Here is a 15,689-nt window from a genome sequence, read left to right as displayed (position 1 = left end):
GGGAAGCAGAAGGGGGCACAAATAGGAGAAACAGTAGGTTCAGGATCTAGATGGAGGAAAAAGCTTAGAAGATCTGATACAACACTGCAGGCAGAAACAGAGATCACAACCACTTTGTGCAACCCAGAATGAAATTGCATTGCCCTTAATCCTCATATGGTTAGTTAATTCAATCAAGATGTGGAGTTTGGGAGGGAGGGGATGGGGAGAAAGTTCTTCTCAATTCTCACCCTTTTCCTCTTTTGACTTAGATTGGGTTTAGACCTGGGTAGTTAAGTTGGGGTTCCTCCCCTGCCCTGGGGATAGATAAAATTTTGCTTTGTTTTTGATTTTTGCTCCTTTTTGTTTGTTTAAAACTAAACAGGAATGAGGAAAGTTGAGGGTAGGTATGCTCTTTCAAAACTGTAAGACAACCCCTACCACATTTTTAAACAGCTCAAAACTCATCTTGGTGCAATGACTTTATCGTTTACTTTAAATCTAGCTAAAGAACAATTGCCTCACAGTCAGTTCTGGGAAATAAAATACAATGCAGAAATCTACCAAGATTGACATATGGTACACATAGATGATAAGATTATCTATTTTGTATCACATCTCCCTGGAATGATAACATTCTTATTGTAAAAAACATGGAAAATTCTAAGAAACCTGAAGAAAAACAACACCCAGAACCCTGTCAATCAGAGATGACCAAGCATTATCAACAAGCTGGTAGAGTTATTTTCCTTTCTGCTTTTCAGGTATATATGAAAGTAAAATTGGGAAACTGCATGCAATTTAAAATCATGCTTTCTTCATTTTACACATAAGAAGCATCTCTGTTCTTCCAAAACATGTTTTCTAATGACTGCCTAATAATTCATTATATGGTGGAATGATACTCTATTACTGGGCATTTAAAACACTATGTTTTTTTAAAAAAAATTGTTTCAATTTTAGAATAATATGTGTACATCAATAGTAAATTCAAAAATACCAAGGGGCACACAGTAAAAAAAAGAAAAAAAAAAGCCTCTCATCCTTGTCATCTAGCCATTCATTTCCCTCCCTGACTGTAAGCATTGTTACTGACTTCTTGTGTGCCATTCCAGAAAAGCAACAGATATGGATACATTCTTTATTCTTCCAAAGTGGTAGGATAATTCTGCACCTTTGCTGTTTCATTGATGATATATTGAGGAGATAGTTGCAACCAGTCTGCTATTAGCAGACATTTTCATTGTTTCCAACCTTTTGCTACTACAATGATGCAATATTCTTACATGGACATAAATTTTGCATGTGTTGAAGTATACCCATCAGACAAATTCCAAGAAGTGGAACTACTGGCCAAAGGTAATCTTATTTTTTTTAATTAAAAAATTTTTTTAAGTTTTTAGCCATGTCGCATGGCTTGCAGGATCTCAGTTCCCCGACCAGGGATCAAACTCACACCCTTGGTAGTGAAAGCCCCTGGATCGCCAGGGAATGTCCAGGAATCTTTATTTAAAAATTGAGTACTACCAAATTGCTCTCCTTGGTGTTTGCATCAATTTATCCATGAAGGTGCAACATATGAAGGTGCTTGTTTCCCAACAACCCTAACAATATAAAATGTTATCATTAAAAAAGAAACTAAAAAAAGAAAAAAAGAAACTCAATCCATCTGAGTCACAAATGATGGCATGAAAATGAGGCTAAGCATTTTATCTATTTTAGAAACATCTTCTTTTCTTTCTGTGAACTATTTGTTCACTTCCTTTGCTCATTTTTCTGCTAGGCTTTGCTTTTTTTTCTTCTTAATGTAGATTTATAGTCATTCTTTAAAAAATAAGAAAGTTACCCCTTTGCTGGCAATATATTTTCCCCCCATTTATTTCAATTTTGGGGGGCCACACTGCAGCAGCTTGTGGGTTCATGGTCTCCCGGCCAGGGGATGAACCTAAGCCGTCATCAGTGAAATCACTGAGTCCTAACCACTCCCAGGGAGCTCCCTCCTGTTTACCATCAGTATTTATTTACAGTTTTCTTCTCAATGGAGAAAATTTTAACTTTTATAATCACAACTTAAAATCTTGCTTTCTTTATTTATAAAGCATATATAATATATATACAAAATATATAAAATAAATAAAGCAAGATTTTAAGTTATACATTTTCTTTTGAGGCTCTGAATATTATAGATTACTCACAAAGTCTTCCTTCCCTAGATTTCCTTTAATTACATTTTTTCCCCTTTAGTCATGCCTGATGGCTTACAGGATCTTAGTTCCCCAAACAGGGATTGAACTTCTGCCCTCAGCAGTGAAAAAGCAGAGACTTAACCACTGGACCAGGGAATTCCCTCCTTTGAGTAGGGAATGGTTTCCCATAATTTCATATCAATCTTTTATCCTTCTAGAATTTTTTTCTGGATACTGCCTGATTGTCCCAACACCAGTTATTAAATACATCATCTATCTTACTGCATTCATTTTCTTTTTTTTTCATTTTCTTAATTTTAAAAACTAAAGTTGCCATATGAATGCACAGTAACAGGTAATATCTGGTCTTTCCAGACTATGAAAAGAAATCAACAAAATGACTGTCAATTTTATATCTTAAAAAATATACTTGAATACACCAGGAAATTATTTGTAAGAAAATAATGGTCAGATGCTTTTCCAGCCTGTGAGCACGTGTGACCCCTCTGAACTCATTTAGTCTCACATGCTTCTGTGTTTATCACATTAGCACTTATTTCATGCTTTTCTATTTATGAGTGGCCTGAACTCTACACTTTAAGTTTTACTATGGTCCTTTGCTGTGCAATATAAGACTATTCTGATGATGAACCATTATATACATATGTATATATTTCCCCAACTGGCTAATACTATTTTACGGACACTTAGCGATGGCTTACTTTTTCTCCCCTTTGAGCACTAAGTGCACAGCCAGACACAAAGAGATGGGGCCAATCCAAACTGTGCAGATGAAATGTGGTGAGCGTCTTGTTGGTGCTCAGTTTTGTATGCATGCTTTCTTTTTTCCCTCAAGTTTCAGTGTTTTCTAGGCTGTCTTTACAAAACATCGAACCCTGCTTCTTTATCTGTGCCTGTGCACAGCAACAAAGGCTTCGGGGGTCCAGGAAAGAAAAGATGTATAAAGATAACACATTTGGGAGCTTGGTAGTAAAATCCAGAGCTTCTGCTGGAATTTTCTCCTGAAGCTTTTGACAGCAGAACTTTTGCTGTGACAGGGAGCAGCGTTCTAACAGGACTGTCAGGAATCTTCTTCTCTGAGTGTCCGTCCATTTGTCAAACTGGGGAAAAAAAAAAAAGCTCCAGGTTTAGTCTGACACCAGAGACGCATTATGAAAGAGATAAAGAACTGCATAGAAAGTGAGCATAGTAACTTATTTTTAATGAGTTGCATGCATTTCCTTCCCTAACAAGTACACCCATGTTTTGCCACCTACCTCTTCTTTCTCACATTTGTGTGTGTGAGCCCAAGCAAGGCTGGTGTGGACATAGACGTGCACTTGATCTCAAAACTTGGAATTACAGAAAAATCTGGGAGGTGGTCCATAGTCATAAACTGAGAATATATACAGACTTGTAAAATGTAGATCTTTAACTTCTGATGGGGCTATATCCCAATTAATCCATCATAAATTGAAAATATCATAAATTTAAAATGCACATAATACACTTAACCTACCAAATATCCTAGCTTAGCCCAGTCTACCTTAACGTGCTCAGAATGCTTATATGAACCCTGATGCTAGTTGCTGTTTAGTCACTCAGTCATGTCCAACTGTTTCACGACCCCATAGACTGTAGCTCACCAGGCTCCTGTGTCCATGGGATTCTCCAGGCAAGAATAGTGGAGTGGGTTGCCATGCCCTCCTCCATGGGATCTTCCCCACCCAGGGATCAAACCTGAGTCTCCTGCATTGACAGGGGTATTCTTTATCACTGAGCCACCAGGGAAGCCCTCACAAGAACTTATAGTTGGGCAAAATCATCTACCACAAAGCCTATTTTATAATAAAGCATTGACTAGTTCATGTAATTTATTGACCACTACACCTGGAGAAGGGAATGGCAACCCACTCCAGTATTCTTGCCTGGAGAGTTCCAGGGACAGAAGAGCCTGGTGGGCTACAGTCCATGGGGTTGCACAGAGTTGGACACGACTGATGCAACTTGGCATGTACACAAGCACAGTGATGTGAAACCAGCATGGCTGTCTGGGTACTGATGGTTTTAAGTGTATTTGGCCTGTACTCTTGTGACCGAGTGGCTGACTGGGAGCTGTGGCTCACTGGCTGCCCAGCACCATAAATGAGTATCCTACTGCACATGGCTAGCCACCCCTCCAAAAAAACCCAAATACAAAATTTTAAATATGGTGTCTACTGAACATCTATCAATTTTGCATCACTGTAAAGCCAAAAGGTTACTAAGCCAAGCATCTTAAGCCATGGACTGTCTGTACAACCTTAAGAGAAGACACCTGGGCAGTCAGTCTCCCCCCACAGTTTCTACATCAACTCATTAGTGATTAAAACTCCAGGACCATAAACAAACCTTTGCATTCACAATTAGAGATAAGGCAATACAAACAAATATCTCTGAGAAGGGTTAAAGTCCTGTGTGTGTGTGTGTGTGTGTGTGTGTGTGTGTTCTCAGTCACTCACTCTTGTCTAACTCTTTGCTGAGCCCGCTAGGCTCCTCCATGGAATTTTCCAGGCAAGAATACTGGGATGAGGTGCCATTTCCTATTCCAAGGGATCTTCCCGACCCAGGGATCGAACTTGCGTCTTTTGGGTCTCTTGCATTGGCAGGTGGATTCTTTACCACTAGCACCACCTGGGAAGCCCCAGTTAAAGTCCTGCTGCTGCTGCTGCTAAGTCACTTCAGTCGTGTCTGACTCTGTGCGACCCCATAGACGGCAGCCCACCAGGCTCCCCCATCCCTGGGATTCTCCAGGCAAGAACACTGGAGCGGGTTGCCATTTCCTTCTCCAATGCATGAAAGTGAAAAGAGAAAGTGAAGTCGCTCAGTCGTGTCTGACTCTTAGTGACCCCATGGACTGCAGCCTACCAGGCTCCTCCACCCATGGGATTTTCCAGGCAAGAGTACTGGAGTGGGGTGCCATTGCCTTCTCCGAGTTAAAGTCCTACTAATATGTAAGTGATTGATATGGTTGGAAAGGAAAAATTGGTAGGAGGACCTGGAAAAAAAAAGAGTGCCAGAGACAGGAAGTACATGCCAAAGCAATCTGGGGCATACCAAACAAATGCTTGGGTTACTTCACAGTTTTCCCCAGTGATGACCCCAAACCAGTCCCAAGATTAGTGATCGAAGATGAGAGCATGAGAGCTGGTCAAAATCTAAAGAAAGGTTCTTATGGGAACAGCTAGCAGCAGAAGGAGTTGTTATCAGAGTCTAAATTTCTGTTTTTAAAAAAAAAAAACAAAATAAATAAATAAATTTCTGTTTTTCTTCTTTAGTCCATTAGAGAAGAGAAAACAGGAAAGTTTGGGGCTACTTGTATTTTATACGTTATTGTATTTCACCAATAGATATTTGCTAGTTATTATAAAGTAATCAGAATTTTATAATACTTTAGTTTTAATCATAAAATACATTGACCACCTAAAAAGGCATGAAAGTGAAAGTGGAGTCGTGTCCAACTTTTTGCGACCTCATGGACTGTAGCCTATCAGGTTCCTCCATCCATGGGATTTTCCAGTCAAGAGTGCTGGAGTGGATTGCCATTTCCTTCTCCAGGGGATCTTCCTGACCCAGGAATCAAACCCAGGTCTCCCACATTGCAGGCAGATGCTTTTATCATCTGAGCCACCAGGGAAGCCCTAAAAAAAAAAAGGGGGGGGGCATATAAAGTAAAAATGTATTTTTGACAAGCCTTATGACAAGTCAACTTCTTTGTAATCATAGGATCTATTTTTTTAATTAGTTTTTTAAAAATTAATTTCTTGATTAAAACCAGTCACTGTGGGACTTCCTTGGAAGTCCAGTGGTTAAGAATCCGCCAGTGCAGTGGACTTGGGTTCCGTCCCTGGTCTGGGATGATTCCACATGCTGCAAGGCAAGTAAGCCTGAGAGCCACGACTACTGAGCCCACACGCCACAGCGACTGAAGCCCAAGCACCCTGGAGCCTGTGCTCTGAACAAGAGAAGCCACTGCAGTAGGAAGACCGCGTACTGCAAGGAGAGAGGAGTGGTCCCATGCTCACGACAACTAGAGAAAGCCCGCACACAGCAACGAAGACCCAGCTCAGCCATGGACAAATCAATAAAAAGAATCTGCCTTCCAATGCAAGGGACTAGGGTTGATACCTGCTCGGGGGAACTAAGATCCCACATGCCACAACTAGAGAAAGTCTGGGTGCTGCAACAAAGACCCAGTGCAGCCAAACCAAAGAATTTTAAATAAAACAAAAACTAGTCACTGTTACCAGATCTTTTCAGTGCTCATCAATCTCACTTTGGACACTATCATTCAAGGGGGAGGTGGGACTCTAAAATGAAAAAAAAAAAAAAAAAAACAAACCATCAGAAACCTTAACTTTCAAATAAGTGAATAAAACGTATTCATGTATGAATGTTCCCAGATTTCCTCTCGGCCTGTTTCTGCACAGTCCATATTTCTAACTAACATAAAATGAGATTTCTTTCGTTTGAGGATGGGTTGTTAGAATGATAGGGATGCCAGACCAGAGTGGCGAGGGCCAGGGGAAGGACCAGCCCACGATGCTGCGGTGATCTCTAAAACAAGGAGCCAGTAGGGGGCATATGGAGACAGGAGAGCTGCAGGGTTTTGGTGTGTAGGCAGTTTGTGGCAGTTCAGACTGTAACTGCCTTTCCAGCAGTTATACAGTGTGAGAGAACTGGGAAATGAAGAAAGGGGGTCTGGTAAGTAGTGTTATGAGTTCTGAACTGGATCCCCTGTGATTTTTCTTTGAGAGACAACATGAAAATTGGTATTCATCTTTAAAATTACTTTGGGCAGTGCTACGAGCTACTCTGTAGAAACTGAGCTACGTGGGGACCCAGGATGATTAGGGAAGAAATTTTTATGGGATATAATTATCACTACAGTAAATCAGAAATAACCCCAAATGCCTCACAATAGTGAATCAGCTCCGCAACATGATAAGAGAAAATATGGCATTAAGGACGCATGGGGGCTTTGGGAGTGAGGGTATTCAGCGTCTCACAAAGAATCTCTTAATTTCTTCCTTTATACATTGATTGAATAATTATATCTAAATTTAGAGTTACTGGGAAGATTAAATAAATGAAAATATGTATAAAATTCCTAAAAGAGTGTATGACTCATTGTACTCATGGTAGCTAATATTATAAACAGTGGTCCCCAAACTTTTTGGCACCAAGGACCAGTTTCATAGAAGAGAATTTTTCCACAGACTGGGGGAACAGGCAGGGAGGGATGGCTTTGGGGTGATTCAAGTGCATTACATTTTATGTAGTTCAGTTGCTCAGTCATGTCCGACTCTGCAACTCCACGGGCTGCAGCATGCCAGACTTCCCTGTCCTTCGCCATCTCCTGGTGCTGGCTCACAGTCACTTCCATTGGGTCAGTGATGTTTTCCTACCCTCTGGTCCTCTGTCGTCCCCTTCTCCTCCTGCCTTTAATCTTTCCCAGCATCAGTCTTTTCTAATGAGCCGGCCCAAGTATGGAGTTTCAGCTTCAGCATCAGTCCTTCCAGTGAATATTCAGGACTGACTTCCTTTAGGATTGACTGGTTTGATCTCCTTGCAGTTCAAGGGACTCTCAAGAGTCTTCTCCAACACCACAGTTCAAAAGCATCAATTCTTTGGAGCTCAGCCTTCTTTATGGTGCAACTCTCACATCCACACATGACCAGTGGAAAAACTACAGCATTACATTTATTGTGCACTTTATTTCTAATGTGATGCCACTGCTGATCTGATGAGAGGTACCAATAGGTCTGTGGCCCAGAGGTTGGGGACCCCTGTTATAAAATATCATAGTGATGTTAAAAGTAATAAGCATGAGGGGTAAATAATTAGATATACAATAATTAAATTACAAAGCATAAAGTTAGCATGTTTCTACATTAACAAGGACAGGAAGCACATTTGCAAGGATTGAGGTCAGCTCAGTTATTGTCATGGATGCCCAGAAGAAGAGAACAGGCTCAGATTGAAGAACAGTGATTTAGAATAATATAAAAGAACATTAGGATTGTAACTCGCTGAAGAAATCTATAAAAGAAAACATTCAAACCTTTTCCTCTAGAGATTAAAAAGATAATTATATTGGTTTCTCATTTATTTCCCTGATTATAACAGTCAAAGATAATTTATATTTGGCTTTGATAGGTGTTCTTTGCCTTGGGGGTTTCTCCTTTCTAATTGTGTTTATTTAGTCTAATAGAAAATGAATTTGCAATCCTTGAACTTCTACCAGTTGAAGGTAGATGACTGAGAAGAATGCTTAACAGCTGGGGAAAATCCCCTTGGACTTTAAAAGGTGCTGGGATAATCCCAAAAGTAGATAATCCATGGAAGAATTAACTGTACATGAATTTGGTAACTGCCCAGTATCTTTCTCTTTTTTAAAAAAATTTCTAAATTGAAGCATTGTTATTTTACAATGTTTTAGGTATCTAGCATAGTGATTTATATATGTATACACACACACACACACACATACACACATTCTGTTTTAGATTCTTTTCCACTGTAGGTTACAGAGTCGGACATGACTGAAGCGACTTAGCAGCAGCAGCAGCAGCAGCAGTAGTATATATATATATATATATATATATATATATATATATATATATCTGTCCAACATCTCTTGCTTCAGCTCTTCAAGAAAAAAGAGCCATACCATCATAGCCAGGGATCTAACGTGTGAGGCAGGGGAGCAGCTAGGACCGTCTTCTTATCCTAGTACCATGTATGATACCTCATTTTACAATTAGTTCCTTTTTAATATTAATGTCATATAATTAGTATATGACATTGTGCTATATTATTTTATGCTATACTATCTTATATGACCACCACTGGTGACTCAGTGGAAAAGAATACGCCTGCCAAGCAGGAGACAGGGGGTCAATCCCTGGGTCAGGAAGATCCCTTGAAGAAGGAAATGGCAACTGGCTCCAGTATTCTTACTTGGGAAATCACACGGACAGAGGAGCCTGATGGGTTTGCAGTCCACGGGGTCGCAAAAGACTCAGACACGACTTAGTGACTAAACAGCAACAATACTATCTTATATAATATCATAATTATATTTTATAGTTACTTTTAATGCCTTTCAGGATTTCTTGACAATAGGGTTGTGAAAATCCCATTTTCAGAGTAGTTGCTACAAGGATTCCTGCTGCACTTTCAAGATGTGAGGACCATTGCTAGGGCATCAGCATGACTCATCTCACACCAAATGGGCAAGGAAAGGAAAGTTCTCAGGCAGTAAGGTCAAGATGAAGGAAGAGACTGTTATTTTTTTTTTTTTTTGCTTTTTGGTTATATTATCCTGGGCTTTACTGGTGGCTCAGCTGATAAAGAATCTGTCTGCAATGCAGGAGACCTGGTTTTGATCCCTGGGTTGGGAAGATCCCCTGGAGAAGGAAATGGCAACCCACTGCAATATTCTTGCTTGGAAAATCCCATGGACAGAGGAACTTGGCAGCTACAGTTCATGGAGTCGCAAAAGAGTCAGACACGACTGAGCATGCACACATGGCTAAATATAAAACACTTTTTGGATTGTCTATCATTGAATAGGTTTCACATTACATCTTGCCCCTTACTATCCAGATTGTTTTTAAAAGTGACTTTACTTCTAATATGAGATTGAGCTTTAAAGCCAATACTTGACTCCTACAATGAAAATCCCAAGTAATGCTAAGTTTAAAAATCAGTATCCTTGGGATTCCCTGGTGGCTCAGTGGTAAAGAATCTACCTGCCAATGCAGGTAACATGGGTTTGATCCCTGATCTGGGAAGATCCTACATGCAGCGGAGCAACTAAGCCCGTGTGCCACAACTACTGAGCCTGTGTTGATCCCATGCACCACAACTTAGACAAGAAGGCTCTAGAGCCCAGTCTCTGCAACAAGAGAAGCCATGGCAATGAAAAGCTTGTGCACCACCACTAGAAAGAAGCCTTGCAGCGGGAAGACTCAGCACAGCCATGAATAAAGGAAAGTTTTTAAAAACCTGTATGCTTCTCTCCTTTCTTTTTTTATTGAAAATGCATTCCTTATGCTATCAATCTGTTATGTTGTTCATAAAACACAGACAAATAAAGCCTAAAACCTAAAACAGAGAAAACTGAATAAAAATAAACTGGAAATATCCCCTTCAAACTTAATTCCTGTGGCTTTCATGGAGGTATAAAGATTACCATATGATCTAGTGAATTTATGGAATAAGTTTGTTGTTGGGCAAAAGAGAAAAACCACTGAGTATCATTTATTAATTTAGAAAATATTTATTAAATGCCTGATAGCATCAAGCAATGTACAACAAGGAGCATGGTAAAACCATGCCTGACCCTGTAGTTTGGCTGATTGCAGTAGAGAGATAACTAGTGATCTTTGCAAATATCAGTGACCTTTGAAATATACGCTTCTATTAGTTATGGTAAAAGAAAAGAATTAACAACATCTTTTAAAAAGTTTGAAGACCTTGAATTTTATCCAGGGTGATATTAAAAATGTTTAACCAATGCTACAAACCAATCAAAATAGACAGGCTGGTCAGCCATACCAATGAATTCTGCCTGAACATTAGCCCTGGTTATATTAATTTAGGGATTTCCATTCATAGCAAGTAGAATGAAAATGCACATATAGTCATTTTAAATATGTCCCTTTTTATCTATTTGCTTTTTTTATAAGTGTCTTTTTTAAGTTATTGGTAACAAAGTTAGTTTAAAAACACAAATACAATATGAAAAAAACTTAGCTAGATTTTAAATTTAGGGTATTTCTCATTTTGCCATTTTTAGTGAATTTATTTTATAAAATTTTATTATTATTTTGAATAGATATTACCCTCACATGATTAAAAACATTCACATGATTAAAAATTCAAAAGACACAAAAGGCTCTCTAGGTAAGAGTCTCTTCCACCCTTTAGACAGTTTTCCTGTCTGAAAGAAATCCATATTGCCCCTTTTCTTGTAAAAGTAAAGTGAAGTCGATCAGTCATGTCCAACTCTTTGCAACCCCACGACTGTAACCTGCCAGGCTCCTCTGTCCATGGGGTTTTCCAGGAAAGAATACTGGAATGGGTTGCCATTTCTTTCTCCAGGGGATATGTAAAGTCTTCCAGAAATACTGTGTACATGACTTTTTTTTTCCTTCTTTAGGTTAGTAAATATCTTTAGACTGGAGCTTGTAGACCAGCACAAAAAAAGAAGTGGTGACTAAATCAGACAAACAAGAACAGTAAGATACAGAGCTTTATGATGGATTGAATGTTTATGTCACCCCTAATTCCTAAATTGAAACCCTAACCCTGTGGTAATGACCCAGGGAGGTAGGTAGGGCCTTTGAGAGGATTAGGTCATGAGGGTGAGGATTCATATATGGGATTGCAAGCATCCATGCTCGGTCGCTCAGTTTTGTCTGACTCTTTGTGACCCCATGGATTGTAGCCTGCAGGCTTCTATGTTGATGGGATTTCCCAGGCAAGAATACTGGAGTGGGTTGCTACTTCCTACTCCAGGGGCTCTTCCTGACGCAGAGAGCGAACCAGAGTTTCCTGATTGGCAGGCGGATTCTTTACCACTGAGCCACCAGGGAAGCCCTCATGAGTGGGTTTAGTGTCCTTTATTAAAGAGACTACAGAGTGACCTGTTAGCCCTTTTGTTATGTAAAGACACACGGAGAGTCTCTGAGCCAGAAAGCAGTTTCCCACCAGACATTGAGTCTGCTAGCACCTTGATCTTGGACTTTCCAGCCTCTAGAACTATGAGAAACAAATTTTCTGCTGTTTATAAGCCCCCGCCCCCACCAGTGTTTTGTTATAGCACCTGGAATGGACTAAGACATACGGGAAAATGAATCTCAGTAACTCACAGGGTAGGATATTCTGTCTACTGCTATATTCTGGGGCAAAGATGCTCCCTTAAAAGGAAAGAAGGCTTTGACTGTATGCTTTAAAGATGGACTATTTCAAGTTCATTATATACATCTAGAGTTAAAGAAATCAAAGCATATTTTTTTTAAAGGGATCCTGAATTGTTTTTTTAAATTAAGGAACAATTCATACACCACACCACCCAGCATTTTCGTGTATTCACAAGGCTGTAAAGCCAGCACTACTGTCTAATTTCAGAACGTTTTCATTACCCCCAAAATAATTCCATACCCATTCCAGTCAGTCACTCCTCCCCCGCTCCCTGGCCCCTAGAAACCACTCATCTATTTTCTGTCTGTATGGATCTGTCTATTTTGAGTATTTCATATAAATGCAATCATATACTAGATGGCTTCGGTGTCTGGTTTCTTTCACTCAGCATACTATGTTCAGAGTTTATCTATGTTGTAGCATATATCAGCACTTCATTCTTGTTTCTTGCCCATGCTTTTTAAAATTGAACCATTTTTAAGTGTCCAGTTCAGTGACATGATGCGCACTCCCAGTGTTGTGCAACATGCCCACCACCAAATGGACGTTTGGGTGTTTACATTTTTTGACGATTATGAATAATGCCACTGTGAACATTAGTGTACACATTTTTGTATGACCATGTTTCCAGTTCTCTCGGGTGGAAGAGACTCTCAATGAGACTGTAGAGGAATTTGATGAGTAATACACATTAGCCAGAGATGGATAGAGTAAGTCCCCTCATACAAACATTTGAGTTTCAAACTTTCAATGATGCAAATGTGTGTTTGCATGTCCAATCACATTAGTTCATGTGTCTGGCGTGCACGGTCACATGTGTCCATCCTCTACAGGTGGCTGTGCTTTTGTGTACTTTACAGTACAGTAGAGCGGTTTTTAATTTCAAGCCCAGGATGTCTGGAAGCAAGCTTACAAACAGTGGGGTGTACCCAGTTGTGTTAGTTAGGTACCAAGGCTGACTGTGTTGGATTTACGATCAAATTGGACCTATGAATTCGCTTTTGGAACAGAACTCATTCATAAAGAGTGAACTTACTGCACTTTGATCATGGACAATGGTCATTGAGACTGTGTTTCCTTTGAGGAAGTGTGAAAGTAACTTAGATATGGATATATAGATTTATATACATTCCTTTGTTAATGTTCTTTTTCATTATGGTTTGTTCCAGGATACTAGATATAGTTGCCTGTGCTATACAGTGGGAGCTTGTTGCTTTGCCATTCTAAATATAATAGCTTGCATCTACCAACCCCAAACTCCTGGTCTGTCCTGCTCCCTCCTCTCTTCCCGCTTGGACATAGAGAGACGTGGGTTTAATCCCTGGGATGGGAAGATTCCCTGGAGGAGGGCATGGCAACCCACTCTAATATTCTTGCCTGGAAAATTCCATGGACAGAGGAGCCTGGAGGGCTACAGTCTGTGGAATTGCAAAGAGTCGGACAAGACTGAGCACATGTGCACACACTATTAACAGTTTGCTGTATACATATGCAAATTCCATGTGTGTGTCTAAGTACTGATACATTCATTCACATACATATGGGTATATACATGGGCCAAGATTTTTTTAATTTGCATTATATTTTTTATTGAATTATAATTGACATATAATATAATGTTAGTTTCAGATATACAACATAGTGATTTGACAGTTTTTTAATTTTAATTGTTTTTTTATTGAAGGATTTTGCTTTACAGAATTTTGTTGTTTTCTGTCAAACCTCAACATGAATCAGCCATAGGTATGCATATATCCCCTCCCTTTTGAACCTCCCTCCCCTCTTCCTCCCACACTACCCCTCTATGTTGATACAGTGCCCCTGTGTGAGTTTCCTGAGCCATGCAGCAAATTCCATTGCCTATCCATTTCACATATGGCAGGCTAAGGTTTTTGAAAATACTTTTACTCCAAACTAGAACCTAACTAAACCAAAATAAAAAGGGGGGGGTGTGATAAAATGGGAGTTCTGAACAACAAAATAAATATCATTTCTAATAGAAATTGTTATTTCTCTTATCATTGCTCATCTAGAAATTATCATGAAATTTTTAAACATTTTTATTTATTTGACTGCACTGGGTCTTAGTTGTGCCATGTGGGTTCTTTAGCTGCAGCATGCAAACTCTTGCAGCATGTGGGATCTAGTTTCCTGAACACAGATGGAACCCAGGCCCCCTGCATTGGGAGCACAGACTCTGAGCCACTGGGCCACCAGGGAATTCCCTAGAAATTCTCATAAAATTTGACAAAAGCTATTCAGGCTTCCCAGGTGACGCCAGTGTTAAAGAACTCACCTGCTGGGACTTCCCTGGTGGTCCAGGGGCTAAGACTCCATGCTCCCAATGCAGGGGGCCTGGGTTTGATTTCTGGTCAGGGAACTAGATCCCACATACTGCAACTAAGGGTTCACATGCTTCAACAAAAATTGCAACAAAATAAATTAAAAAAAGAAAACTCACCTGCTAATGCAGGTGATATAAAGGACTCTGGGTTCGATCTGTGGGTCATGAAGATCCCTTGGAGGAGGTCATGGCAACCTACTCCAGTATTCTTGCCTGGAGAATCCCACAGACAGAGGAGCCTGGCCGGCTATAGTTCATGGGGTCTCCAAGAGTCAGACATGACTCAGTGACTAACACACATGAAGGGTCCTCAGTACTATGCATGGTGGGTGGGGTGGAATTTATCCTTTGGAGCACTCTGTTATCACTTTTGCTTCATAGGATTAGTTTGGTATTTTAGAAAGATCGTTCTGGGACCAGAATAGAGGATGGATTAGAGACAGTGAAACCAGCTGAGTGGTTAGTGCAATGTGCCAGGCGAAGGGGGGTGAGTGTGTGAACTGAGAACGTGGAGCTGGATGTGCACAAGTCAAAGGAGAAGAGGAGTCTGGATGAAGAGACCAGTTGGTTATGGACGTGAAGCAGAGCTGGTAGACACTCCGCCTTCTCATCTCCTAAATCTTTTTAAAAATATTTATTAATTTGGCTGTGCTGGGTCTTAGTTGCAGCACACAAGGTCTTTAGTTGCAGTAGGTGGGACTGAATTCCCTGGCCAGTGATAGAACCTGGGCCCCAGCCCTGGGAGCAAAGAGTCTTAGCCACTGGACCACCAGGGAAGTCCCTAAGATCTTTCTTTCTAAGCAGGAACTCTGTATCTCTTGCCATCTCTGGCCATGTAAGCTAAGCTAAGCTAAGTCACTTCAGTCGTGTCTGACTCTGTGCGACCCCATAGATAGCAGCCCACCAGGCTCCCCCGTCCCTGAGATTCTCCAGGCAAGAACACTGGAGTGGGTTGCCATTTCCTTCTCCAATGCATGAAAGTGAAAAGTGAAAGTGCAGTCACTCAGTCGCATCCGACTCTTAGTGACCGCATGGACTGCAGCCTACCAGGCTCCTCCATCCATGGGATAACTGGGGCTCAATTAAAGTTTTCTTTGTTTTTGTTCTAAATTTACTTCAATTTTTTTCAATTAAAATTTTTGAAGAAATCCTTCATTTTTTAATCCACTATACAGTCCTAACCAATTCTTGTTCATGTTTTGATTACC

The 15,689-nt window shown here is 40.2% G+C and overlaps 1 protein-coding gene across 1 annotated transcript in view; it reads right to left on the bottom strand.

Annotated features, from left to right (window-relative positions):
- The window catches only part of LOC120869201 (F-box only protein 16-like), a 28,989-nt gene that overhangs the window by 6,891 nt on the left and 6,409 nt on the right, over positions 1 to 15,689 (bottom strand). The window contains exon 3 of the mRNA XM_040248326.1: positions 3,140 to 3,286. Coding sequence (XP_040104260.1) covers positions 3,140 to 3,286 — 147 coding nt within the window. The remainder of the gene's footprint in view (positions 1 to 3,139; positions 3,287 to 15,689) is intronic.

Source organism: Oryx dammah, unplaced genomic scaffold (assembly GCF_014754425.2).
Source record: "Oryx dammah isolate SB20612 unplaced genomic scaffold, SCBI_Odam_1.1 HiC_scaffold_10, whole genome shotgun sequence".
In the NCBI taxonomy this organism is placed as follows: domain Eukaryota; kingdom Metazoa; phylum Chordata; class Mammalia; order Artiodactyla; family Bovidae; genus Oryx; species Oryx dammah.
This window is presented reverse-complemented; position numbering and strand designations above follow the sequence as displayed.